The sequence below is a fragment of the Ovis aries genome, chromosome 5 (assembly GCF_016772045.2).
Source record: "Ovis aries strain OAR_USU_Benz2616 breed Rambouillet chromosome 5, ARS-UI_Ramb_v3.0, whole genome shotgun sequence".
NCBI classification, from domain to species: domain Eukaryota; kingdom Metazoa; phylum Chordata; class Mammalia; order Artiodactyla; family Bovidae; genus Ovis; species Ovis aries.
In genome coordinates, this window is record NC_056058.1 from 32,372,515 (window position 1) to 32,386,380 (window position 13,866).

Genomic DNA, 13,866 nt, shown 5'->3' on the forward strand with positions numbered 1-13,866 from the left:
AATACTCTTTTGAAAAGATATATGCAGCCCAACTTTCACAGCAGCACTTTATAATAGCCAAGACATGGAAGCAACCCAAGCGCCCATCAACAGAACACTGGATTAAGAAGATGTGAGACACACACAATATTACTCAGCCATAACAAAGAATGAGACACTGCCATCTGCAGCAATGTGGGTGGACCTAGAGACCACTGTGCTCAGTGAAGTAAGTTAGACAGAAAAAGACGAATACTATATGCTATCACAACATGCAACCTAAAAAATAATATAAATGACTATGTATACAAAACAGAAACAGACTCACAGGTATAGAAAACAAACTTGTTACCAAAGAGGAGAAGATGGGGGAGTGACAAATTGGGAATATGGAATTAATAGATACAAACTTAAAAAAAAAAGATACAAACTACCATATATATTATAAAATAGACAAGAAACAAGGATACATTGTATATAGAATAGGGAATTATAATAATTATCTTATAAAAATCTATAGAGTATAATCTGCAAAAATACTGAATAATGATGCTATATACCTCTAACTAACATAATATTGTAAATCAAGTATACTTCAAGTATAAAAACAGTATGTCTCATTCTAGCTCATCTGAATCTCACTCACACAGAAAGTTCTTAAATTTATACGGCACCAAATACAAGTAACCAATATACTTATGTATGATTAATTTTTAGACAAAAATTTTAAAAAATAATAGCTTCCAAAATGAAAAACTTCAGATTAACATGTAATTACAAGGAATACTACATGAAATCTGAATATAGAAACTATTTTTTGTATTCACTGATTTTCTAATCTAAATAGTTTGACTGAAATAAAGAACAGGACACAAGGAATCTTGAGCAAAAAGAAAACTTATTCCTACTATGAAAGGGAACAGCTTCTACTCCATTCTGTGAGTTACAAAGGAGGCATAAATACATATAAGAATTTCTATGAAAGATGGGTTGAAAACTCCATATTCCTAAAATTCCCACTTTGAGTGCAAAGAGGCGCCTCAGGACAAATATAAAAAGCTCAGCAACTTCAGAAGGCCTTAATCTCAAACTGAGCTGTATGAGGGAAGTCAAAAGGGTGCATGGACATGGAGAAATGAGATTTTTTTTCCACACATTTAAGTGTTTCGGGGAGATGGGGACAGGGTGCCATACACAACTAACATGTCTTTTGGAAGTTGTGTTCTGATTACGAAACTGATAATATTGGTCTCATAGGCTATGGCAAGGGTTTAACTAAACAGCGGGGCCAATAAATACTTTTTTTTTTTTTTTTGGCTCAAGCTTTCTTAACACATAGAAAATAATATGGAGAAAAACTCTTAGCAAAATCAAATTCTTTTCTCCTACACTGAAATGTTAACATTATTAATAGAATACCAAAAATCCAGAAGGAATGGATTTTGTTTTTAATGTCACCAGAATTTCCTTAGCTTTACAATTCAAACACAAAAGTGCTCTAAGAAACAAGTCTCTGTAATAAAAATATTTAAAGGTGTAAGTGTGAAAACATTATTGAGATATAAGGACATTAAGCAATTTAAAAATAAAGCTTAGCTACATACACCACAAATTTCAATTTCAGTTATAATCTCTTACCTATTGTCAGTTGAAAGACCAGCTGTAGCTATTAGAGAGGAAGAGCTAACGAAGACAAAATCATTGGCTGTTTTGTTATGACACTGCCAAGTCTGGAATGGTTATAAACAACAAATGTTACTGTTATCACAAACAACTTTATAAGCAGGTAGATGCATTAATCAAAAAGTGATCATGTAATTTGTGACTCACTTAATCCCTGTGTTCTTTCCCCTATAAACTTCAGAAACGTTATAAGAGTAATACAGAGAACTCTCATATACCCCTCACCCCAGTTCACCAAGGTTCCCCATTTTGGCATATTTGTAAATTTGCCACTTCTCTCTCTCTTCTCCCCCCGCCTCCTCTCTCTCACACACACACACATGCATACATACACTTTTCCTGAGCTACTTAAAGAAGATGCATACATTATGAGCCTTTACGAGGCCCTCTGCTTTTGTTCAACCAAAAGTTCAAGGGGAAACAAAAAGAGGTTAAGTTCAAATATTTTTCTTAGAAAACTTGTGAAAATGTTTGTCTTAGAAGACAAAAACTAGAATTTCAGATGATCTCAGACTGAATTATTTATTTTCAGAAATACACTTTAAAATATTTTTTTAAATATGTTAAATAAAAACATAATACTAACAGTCAACAAATTAGAAAATTGACAATGTTTCTCAATATTCCATCAAATAATAACAAACTATTATGAGAGATTTTTAGTCAATCATAAACACTGCTAAGTTATTTCTGTTTAGACATTTAATAAAAAATGAATTTTTAAAACATGTCAAAAATCATCCCATGAAAAAATTTTCCTTTCAGTCACTCCCCATTGCCCCCAAACACCACTGCAATTGGGCTAGATGATATGTCTTTAAAACAAAATTTACTTTGATCTCCAAAAGCAAATACTATTCATTTTTAAACTAATCTGTCTTTTTGGAAGTCAAAAAAATAAAAAGATAGTCCCCTTAGGAACATAAACTTGTACAGTTCACCGTTGAACAACATGGTTTGAACTATACAGGTTTAAACTACATGGGTCCACTTATACACAGATTTTTTTTTTGTTTTTTTCAATAAACACATTCTAGAGTACTACATGATCCAAGGTTGGTTGAATCTATTGATGCAGGACCATGGATATGGAGGGCTGCCTGCAAAGTTATATTTAGATTTTCAACTTGAGGGGGGAGGGTGTCCAGTGCCCCTAATCCCTGTGTTGTTCAAAGGCCACCTGTACATTTAATCTGCTGGCTGAATGAAAATATGAGAAAAAAATAAATAGTTTCAAAGTACCCTCACCAACACTCCCTTGCTTGCTTTCACTTAGATTAGTACTTTCTTCTAGCATTTAACCTAGAGTGAACTACCAGAATCAACCCACATTCTTAATTTTTTTCTTGATAGATATTGCTTAGTCCTACAAAGGGCTTCACTGAAGAATCTATCAAATATAAATTCACAGTTCTATGAAGTTGTGGAAGGTTCATTAAGTTTTTGTGGTCCTGAATAAAGATGTTATCAATTTTTTTTAAGAGATGGACAAGAAAATAGCGCCAGCTATAGGATATCTTTTCTGCTTTGTTCATAAGGTATAAATTTACTGCAGAAAAACAACTAGATGCACTAGTCTGTTTATCATCCTTTTTAGGCATCACAGCCAGCTGCAGTTTAGTAAGGCTAGAAAGGTACTTGAGTAACCTATGGTTGCATGGGTCTCCAGAGGTACCATGTTGGTTCTATACAGGCTTCTTTTCTTCTTTAAAAATATATCCCTTGACTAATTATTACATTTTAAATAAATTTTACTTCTTTGGTCTTTATCAAGTAACTGATCCACTACTCTTATTATTTATTTATATTTTCTGGTGAGTTTTTTTACTTTTCTTTTTTCTTTCGGTTTTGAGAAATGATTAACATGCAGCACTGTATAAGTTTAAGGAGTACAGCAAAATGTTCTGTCTCACATACATCATGAAATGATTACCACAATATGTTTAGCAATATCACCACCTCACATAGATATAAAAGAAAAATAAAAAATATTTTTCCTTTGATGAGAACTCAGAATTTACTCACTTAGCAACTTTCATATATAACATATTGACTATGTTAATCATGTTGTACACTACATCCCTAGTACTGGCTTATAACTCCAAGTTTGTACCTTTTGAACTGCCTCCATCTAACTTCCCCTGCCTCTAGCAACCATATATCTGATTTCCCCTTGCCATGAGAACCAGGCACTTTACAGGTTTATTTTCCAAGTTACTGGAGACTAGAGATTTTTATACCTCACAGGGTAATTTTAACATAATACAGACCGAAACTTACAGTAGTATGACTGAATACATAGCACTAGATAGATTTTACATTTTTGTCTTTGATACTTAAGTATATATTCTTGATTTCTTTAAAATAAAAATTAAAAAAATTTAAAGGTAGGAAATCTTGGCTTACCAGGTATGGCTTAGGCATACTTCCAGTAACTGGACAACATTTCCAGTTTGTTTGATACAAACTTAAATATCCATCAGCGTCAACTATTCCAAACTTAAGAGAAAAAAATTTAGCATTTAGTACAAATAAAAGGTACATATTTACCTTTACCCTCACTGTAAATCTCGTATTGTAAATCTTAAACATCTGAGTCATAAATTGTTTGATTTCTCATTTCACCTATGCATGGATCTAGTCCAGATAAACATTTAGCTACTGCTTTAAAAAATTCCAGGGCAGAGAAAAGTAAACCAACATCAGATCCCCAATTTATTATACTAACCAATAGCCTAGTCTGTATATTCTCTGTAGGTACTCCAAAAATGGGATACTGGATTTACACATTAAGCCATGTGACAAAATTTTAGTATGTATAAGATAAAACACGGTTCATTTTGAAAAAGATTCCCAGAGATATATAATAAGGAAAATGTGGCGAACAACAGTAGAAAGTAAAATGAAACAAAATTTATTATACTAAAAGAATTCTTGATGGAAACTCAGAGCATTTTGATTGGAAAGATGATAAAATAATCCAGTAAGGGAGTATAAGATACAGATCTTAAATGTCTAATTTCGACTCCTGCCTTCTCCCATCTACGGATGTAACAATCATTAATAATCCAATGTGTTTTCATTCAGATTTATTCTGCAAATATTCAAACACTCGTACATATTTTTTTAATGAAATTAAGATAATAATATACAGTTCTACAATTATATCTTTTACTTATGATAGCCATTTTTCCACATTGGTACATACAAATTTACCTCTTTCTTGTGCTGTGTAGTATTGCACTGTATAGTTGTATTGTAATTTTTTTTAAAGCTTTTCTCTATAGAATTTCCATTTTCTCCTATAATAAAAATGCTGCTTTGAACGTTCTTGCATATATACCTCTGAGTATTTATATAGGACAGATATCCAAAAAGAAAAAAAAATTGTCAAAGGGCATCATTTAAAATTGGTAGGTGAAGCCAAAATTAAATCCTAAGTGGCAATATCAATTTACACACCCATTTTCCCTTACACATTAGTTAACACTGCATACTACAAAATTTAACTATTTGTCAATTAACAGAAAATCCTCATTTTAATGTTCATTTCTTCAGTTATTAGTGAGGGTTATTGATCATGAATAGGGTTCTGCTTGTTTTTTGGTCAACTGTTCACATTCTTTGTTGTTTTCATCATCTTTTTACAAAATTGACTGACAGGGTTAATAGTAGGAATATTAACCCATTGTTTACTATATTTTTTACAGCTATTTTTCCAGGGTTTATCCTTTCTGTGGTTTATTCTGTTTTATGGAGTAAGTTTAGGTACATTTTTCAGAAAGTGTATATGGAATGTGCTAATTCTCTGCATACTTAAAAATGTGTCTATTTTGCCATTAATTTTGCATGAGTTTGGACAGACATTGGCTCCATTCCTTATCCATCAGAATTCTGTGAATACTGTTCTATTGTCTATTCGTAACCTCTATTTTCGGAGAAGGCAATGGCACCCCACTCCAGTACCCTTGCCTGGAAAATCCCATGGACAGAGAAGCCTGGTAGGCTGCAATCCACGGGGTCGCGAGGAGTTGGACACAACTTAAGCGACTTCACTTTCACTTTTCACTTTCATGCGTTGGAGAAGGAAATGGCAACCCATTCCAGTGTTCTTGCCTGGAGAATCCCAGGGACGGGGGAGCCTGGTGGGCTGCCGTCTATGGGGTCGCACAGAGTCGGACATGACTGAATCGACTTAGCAGCAACAGCAGCAGCAACCTCTATTTTTAAGGAGGCAAATGTCATTATTTTAGATAGGAAGGTGGAGAGGTTGTAGGTAAACATCTTTACCCCTACTCCTTCTTCTCATTACTTCTGGTCTAGTATTTGGTAGGCCCTTCTTTTTCTAAAAATCCATTTTTTGCTATGGGGAAATTTTTATTTTATTATTCCTTTTAATACAACGTTTCCTCTTTAAATCACTTTTCTTTTTATTCTTCTGCTATGTCTTTTAAAGGTCTTCTATGCATTTTCCTGGATCTTTGTCTCAATTTACTTCTTGGGTTTTTTCATGATGGGATAAATTCCTGATTTGTACTTCCCAGTCACAAATTTGATTTTCAAATACTTCCACTCTGCTATTCGGTTCTTCTAATCAGTAGTTCCTCTACTCTCCTAATTTTGGGGAATTGCATGTTTTTAATTTATAAAACTTCTTTATTATTCTACTGCCTTTGGTTCATAGAATCCTGTTCTTGTTTTACAGTGTAAGATCTTCCTGAATCTGAGGAATCATTCCTCACAGGTCATTTTTTCCCTGCTAAATGCTCCCTTTTATCTCCTGGTTTTTCTGCAATGTCCAATGACTTCTGACAAAATGATCAGCATTATTGTGAAGTAGCGTGAGTTACCTGTTCCATTTACTCCAGCAGTCTTCCCTATTAAGGGAGATAGCATGCTAGGGTGTTGTGCTTTTGGGTACCATCATGGCAAAGGTGAATTAACAGTAAGCTGACTGCCTGTTAAAGATACCTAGGCAGATAATAATGAAGAGTTTGTTGTGCCTTAAAAAAGCCTATATAGGAGAGTATTGTTGTGTTAGTCACTCAGGTGTGTCCCACTCTTTACAACCCCATGAAATTCTTTTGGCAAGAATACTGGAGTGGGTAGCCATTTCCTTCTCCAAGGGATCTTCCCCACCCAGGGATTGAATCCGGGTTAGTCAGAACGTTAAATACATAAAATAACTCTGTCAGGAACAAGACAAGGGTGCCCACTTTCACTGCTACTATTTAACATAGTTCTGGAAGTTTTGGCCACAGCAATCAGAGCAGAAAAAGAAATAAAAGGAATCCAAACTGGAAAAGAAGAAGTAAAACTCTCACTGTTTGCAGATGACATGATCCTCTACATAGAAAACCCTAAAGACTCCACCAGAAAATTACTAGAGCTAATCAATGAATATAGTAAAGTTGCAGGATATAAAATCAACACACAGAAATCCCTTGCATTCCTATACACTAATAATGAGAAAGTAGAAAAAGAAATTAAGGAAACAATTCCATTCACCATTGCAACGAAAGAATAAAATACTTAGGAATATATCTACCTAAGGAAACTAAAGACCTATATATAGAAAACTATAAAACACTGATGAAAGAAATCAAAGAGGACACTAATAGATGGAGAAATATACCATGTTCATGGATTGGAAGAATCAATATAGTGAAAATGAATATACTACCCAAAGCAATTTACAAATTCAATGCAATCCCTATCAAGCTACCAGCCATATTTTTCACAGAACTAGAACAAATAATTTCAAGATTTGTAGGGAAATACAAAAAACCTCAAATAGCCAAAGCAATCTTGAGAAAGAAGAATGGAACTGGAGGAATCAGCTTGCCTGACTTCAGGCTCTACTACAAAGCCACAGTCATCAAGACAGTATGGTACTGGCACAAAAATAGAAAGCCCAGAGATAAATCCACACACATATGGACACCTTATCTTTGACAAAGGAGGCAAGAATATACAATGGAGTAAAGACAATCTCTTTAACAAGTGGTGCTGGGAAAACTGGTCAACCACGTGTAAAAGAATGAAACTAGATTACTTTCTAACACCGCACACAAAAATAAACTCAAAATGGATTAAAGATCTAAATGTAAGACCAGAAACTATAAAACTCCTAGAGGAGAACATAGGCAAAACACTCTCCAACATAAATCACAGCAGGATCCTCTATGATCCACCACCCAGAATTCTGGAAATAAAAGCAAAAATAAACAAATGGGATCTAATTAAAATTAAAAGCTTCAGTACAACAAAGGAAAATACAAGCAAGGTGAAAAGACAGCCTTCTGAATGGGAGAAAATAATAGCAAATGAAGCAACTGACAAACAACTAATCTCAAAAATATACAAGCAACTTATGCAGCTCAACTCCAGAAAAATAAATGACCCAATCAAAAAATGGGCCAAAGAACTAAATAGACATTTCTCCAAAGAAGACATACGGATGGCTAACAAACACATGAAAAGATGCTCAACATCACTCATTATTAGAGAAATGCAAATCAAAACCACAATGAGGTACCACTTCACACCAGTCAGAATGTCTGCAATCCAAAAATCTGCAAGCAATAAATGCTGGAGAGGGTGTGGAGAAAAGGGAACCCTCCTACACTGTTGGTGGGAATGCAAACTAGTACAGCCACTTTGGAGAACAGTGTGGAGATTCCTTAAAAAATTGCAAATAGAACTGCCTTATGAGCCAGCAATCCCACTGCTGGGCATACACACCGAGGAAACCAGAATTGAAAGAGACACATGTACCCCAATGTTCATCGCAGCACTGTTTATAATAGCCAGGGCATGGAAGCAACCTAGATGTCCATCAGCAGATGAATGGATAAAAAGCTGTGGTACATATACACAATGGAGTATTACTCAGCTGTTAAAAAGAATACAGTTGAATCAGTTCTGATGAGATGGATGAAACTGGAGCCGATTATACACAGTGAAGTAAGCCAGAAAGAAAAACACCAATACAGTATACTAACACATATATATGGAATTTAAAAGATGGCAATGATGACCCTGTATGCAAGACAGCAAAAAAGACACAGATGTGTATAGCAGACTTTTGGTCTCAGAGGGAAAGGGAGAGGGTGGCATGATTTGGGAGAATGGCATTGAAACATGTATACTATCATGTAAGAATTGAATCGCCAGTCTATGTCCGATGCAGGATACAGCATGCTTGGGGCTGGTGCACGGGGATGACCCAGAGAGATATTATGGGGAGGCAGGTGGGAGGGGGGTTCATGTTTGGGAACGCATGTACACCTGTGGTGGATTCATGTCAATGTATGGCAAAAGCAATACAGTATTGTAAAGTAAAATAAAGTAAATTTAAATAAATAAATAAATATATCATGCCAAAAAAATAAAATAAATAAAATAAAATAACTCTATGAGTGTAGAAGGGCTTGAATGTCACACTTAAGAGTATGGACTTTTAGATATAACGAGGAGACTGTGGGTTCTTGAAAAGGACAACATGATTTCATCTACAGTGTATATATATAATGCTGGTTTTTTTTTCCTTTTTTATCTTTTTTGGCCATGTTGCAAGGCTTGTGGGATCTTAGTTCCCTGACCAGGGATCGAACTCGGGCCCTAGCAGTGAAAGCACAGAGTCCTAACCACTGGACAGCTAGGAACTCCCTATGCTATTTGTTACATAACTTTGTTGGCAATATGAAGGATGCATTAGAGAGATTAGTTAGTAACAATATAACATTGACACAATGGAAAAACATGAGTATATAAATGATATTCTTATATGCTCATGTTTTTAGATTAAAAGGTTTCTTGATTAAACTCCTTTAATTTCCCATTAAGGAGCAAAGAATGTTGCTAATTACTATTAAGAAATTATATGCTCTCAATTCTGTTTCATAAATACAGGAAAAAATTGTTGACTTTAGTGAAATGCTAAGAGCCATCTAATAAATGTTGTAGGCAAAAAGGTTGTAGCACACCATGATACAAGTAACATGTAAGGATGGTGGAAGGTTTGGAGGCTGACAGAAAATGAAAGGCAAGATGTACTATCAGCAAGGGCCCATGTGAATGTTTTTAGTGCAGCATGGTCATAAAGACAAAAAGAAGGCTGATTTCCTCTTTAGTAGCTGTTTGAAGTGCTAATAAGACAGGAGGGGCAGAGAGAGACAGTTTTAGGAAGGAAGATTACAGGAAGTGAAGACAGCAAGAGCCAGGTTGGCAAATTTTTGTTAAAAGGCCCATAGAATAAATATGGCTTGCCAGGTATAAAGTCTTTGTTCCCCTGAACTCTGTTGCTGAACTGAGAAAATAATCATGGAAAACAAATAATGAACTGGTTAGCTGTGTTCAAATATAACTTTATTTACAAAATAGGTGGTCTAGGCCATAGTTTGCCAACATCCTTTCTAGAGCAGGTGTTCCTCAAACTTTAACGTTTTGTACAAATCACAGGAGCATCTGGCTAAAAAACAGATGGTGATTTGATAGCTCTGGAGTCAATAATCTGCATTTCTAATAGGCTCTCAGATGTTGCCTACTACTTGGTACCTGACCATATTTTGAGTAGGTTCCAGAGGATAAAGAAAGCAGAAGTATTTAGAAGATGGTCCTATAATCATTTGGTCCTTAAGCATCACATAAAAGAATTTTGATGGACATATATATAATGTCTTTACAGAAAGAACCAAGTGAATTTAAATTTTGAAAGGAATTTCTTTGAAAAGAATTCATATAGATGGATTAATACTTCACCAGTAGATCAGTGAACTGTTCTTTTCAGAAGCCCAAATAAGAAATATTCATAAACCTTTAAGAAAATCAAACCATTACCCCTATTTACACTTTTAAATATTACCTTATTTCCTTGATAGTTAAATCTCATTCTTGTAACTCTTGAATTGCCACCAGAGCGGAAACAGGTTATTTGTTGAGAATGGCCCCATTCGAACATTCTGACACTTCCATCTTGAGCTCCTGTCAGATCTGCATTATAAGAGGGAAAAAAAACTACAAATTTATTTCAAGAATCAATGTGAAAATATGAAAGAAATACCTAAGAAATGAGTCACAGTCAATTTAGATAAATTCACTTTTGTATGAAACTTCACTTGAATACTCTCAATCTTAAAAACAGATAATTGCATAAGGCTTTCATCTGAGAACATATCCTCACACAAAACAACAGAAGCAATTGAATCAGATCTCTATAAACTTTATTTTCTTTTGAAATTATCTCAATTGTGTTTTAATAACCTTTAATAGATAATGTTTATGATGAAGAGTTAGAGTCTTAGGATTATTTAACTTTGTATGGTGACAGATGGTAACTGGACTTATCATGGTGATCATTTTGCAATGTATCAAAGTACTGAATCACTGTTGTAAACCTGAGACAAACACAATATTTCAAATTAACTGTATTAAAAAGATGATCTTGGGATTACTAACAGTCAATTCTTATCAGGCATACTAATAATGTTTAAATATCTGCATTTTTCTCTGACAAAACGATTGGAGGTCTTGAAAGTCATGTTAAAAAATCAATCATTTCTAATAATTTTATTATGATTGATCTAATACTCAAATACAGTATCCATTTCACTAAGGAATATGAATAAACTAAATATTATTACTTCTTTGCTTTATCATTTACTAATTGTATGTTACTAGGAATCTTACATAATCCCCTTGCTCTATTTTCTTCTTGTAAAAGGTATATGAAAGTGAAAGTGTTAGTCACTCAGTTGAGTCCGACTCTTTGTGACCCCATGGACTGCAGCCCTCCACGCTCCTCTGTCCATGGGGATTCTCCAGGTGAGAATACTGGAGTGGGTTGCCATTTCCTTCTCCCGGGAACTTTCTGATCCAGGAGTTGAACCTGGGTCTCCTGCATTACAGGCAGATTCTTTACCATCTGTGCCACCAGGGAAGCCAAAAAGGTATATAAGTCACTACTATAATGATATATAATATATCATTAATGATATCATTAATGATATATAAGTCACTGTACAGTTCTGAGAAGTAAATGAGATAATTTATATAAATCATTCAGAAATAAACCTAACATACAGGGCTAAACTGACATTAAGAATATGGTACAGAGGTAGTGAAAAATTATATTAATGTACGTAAAGCATCTAGCACATTTCTAGTCATATATGAATCAACCTTCCTTCCTTCCTTTCCAAGTACTTAAAATAAAGGAACTTCAACTGTTTTGGTTATATTTTAACACTGGGCTGGGATGCAAGAGTGGGTACAATTTCTTGTGACTAGCAATGTTAGTAGTAGGGCCACCTGATGTGAAGAGCTGACTCATTGGAAAAGACCTTGATGCTGGGAAAGAATGAAGGCAGGAGAAGGGGGTGGGGGTGACAGGATAAGTTGGTTGGGTGGCATCACCGACTCGATGGACACGAGTTTGAACAAACTCTAGGAAACAGTGAAGGACAGGGAAACCTGGTGTGCTGCAGTTCATGTGACTGCAGAGTCGGACATGACTTAGTGATTGAACAACAACAAGGGATGTAAACTGTATTCCCCTCCCCTCTATAGTTTTGTCTAGCTTAATCACAAACATAAATTGGACTAGATGCATTAACAAAAATCATTCAAATTTTTCTATTATTCATGGTTTTCATTTATTTGGAAAAATCCCTATTAGTAGCTTACATGAAAATGAAATATTCTCTTAAAACTTTATAAAGTTAAAAAAACCCAAAAGGTTCCTATAACCAAGTTGTCTGAGTAAATATCCCTCATTAGTAACTGGAGAGTGTTATGCTATATAGGTGTGGAAAGAGTTAAAGGCAAGCTTAAAAATTTTGACAAAATCATTATTTTTTTTTAATGGAACTTTCTTTTTAAGATTTACCTTTCTATTTCAACTCATCAGATTAACTTCTATAAAATTTTCCTTAAGTCCAAAAGTATTGGTTTATAATGACTAAGATCTTTTAAAAATCTGTTCCAAGGAAGAAAGGAACTGTTTTGAAGTATCAGCAATTCAGTCAAATTTTTTAAAAAACCTATTTCAGGGCTTCCCTGGTGGTTCAATGGCAAAGAATTCACCTGCTAATGCAGGAGACACGAGTTCAATCCCTGGTTCGGGAAGATCCCACATGCCATAGAGTACCTTAGCCCGTGCACCACAACTACCGAGCCTCTGCTCTAGAGCTGGGGAGCCACAACTACTGAGCCCATGCATCGAAACCACTGAAGTCCATGCTCCCTAGAGCCTGTGCTCCACAACAAGAGAAACCACTGCAATTAGAAGCCATACACTGCAATGGAAAAAGCTCACGCAGCAACAAAGACACAGCATGACAAAAAAAAAAAAAAGTAATACAAAAAATTTTTTTAAATAAATAAATAACTCATTTTAAAACTCCAGTTCATGAAAGTAGCCCACAGTTGAACGAAATTACTATCTGTGAGACTTATTCATGATATGAAACAGTATACTGTAAAAAAATTTCAGTGACTAATTAGCATTTAATTTTTCAACTCTCTGTCAGCTACAGTAGTTCTCTGAATGGAGAAAGTACTTATCCCAAGACAGAAGTTACATGATATTACCTAAGAACTATGAAAATAAGCCCATTAATTTTCTTTGAATCCAGGAATTATTTTATTTAAATCTATGGGCTTGAGGCAGAGCATATTTATAAACTAGTCAATTGTCATCACACATGCTTCAGGGCTGAGAAATAATGAAATCCCTTCAATATTTCAGGAAACTTCTAAACCCTACTGCAAAGAGTAAGGATAGGTTTTAAGCAATGCCAAATTTTCCTGCTGTGGGATTCATATTATCTACACTTTATATATAAAACACCTTTGACTCCTTTCTCTCTAAACCATCTCATGATTGTTTTTAGTTCATGTTTTACATTAGACTTGTGGATAGAAAACATATACTTCTAGTATTGAATAAATTCAACATAGTGAAAAATCGACTCAAGTTTTCAGTATTATTTTATATCTCTAGCATAAGTAATAGAAGCTACCTATTCATCTTAAGTATATGGCTCTCTTGAACACTTTTATTAGATAGTGGTATATAACTCTGATAACACATGCTTACAGCACTTGTGATCATTAAGTAAAAAGAACTTTGGTTTTGTCACTTGTATTTTATCAGAATATTTCTCATAAAAAAGGTGGTACAATTTTTAATAGGTTATTAAA

General features: G+C 34.5%; 1 protein-coding gene across 10 annotated transcripts in view; it reads right to left on the minus strand.

Annotated features, from left to right (window-relative positions):
- The window catches only part of DMXL1 (Dmx like 1), a 132,642-nt gene that overhangs the window by 12,468 nt on the left and 106,308 nt on the right, over positions 1-13,866 (minus strand). For all 10 annotated transcript variants that reach the window (XM_004008689.6, XM_004008690.6, XM_042250329.2 and 7 more), the window contains 3 exons: positions 10,529-10,656; positions 4,069-4,161; positions 1,618-1,709 (listed from right to left, as the gene is read on the minus strand). In XM_004008689.6, the coding sequence (XP_004008738.2) occupies positions 1,618-1,709; positions 4,069-4,161; positions 10,529-10,656 (313 nt within the window). The remainder of the gene's footprint in view (positions 1-1,617; positions 1,710-4,068; positions 4,162-10,528; positions 10,657-13,866) is intronic.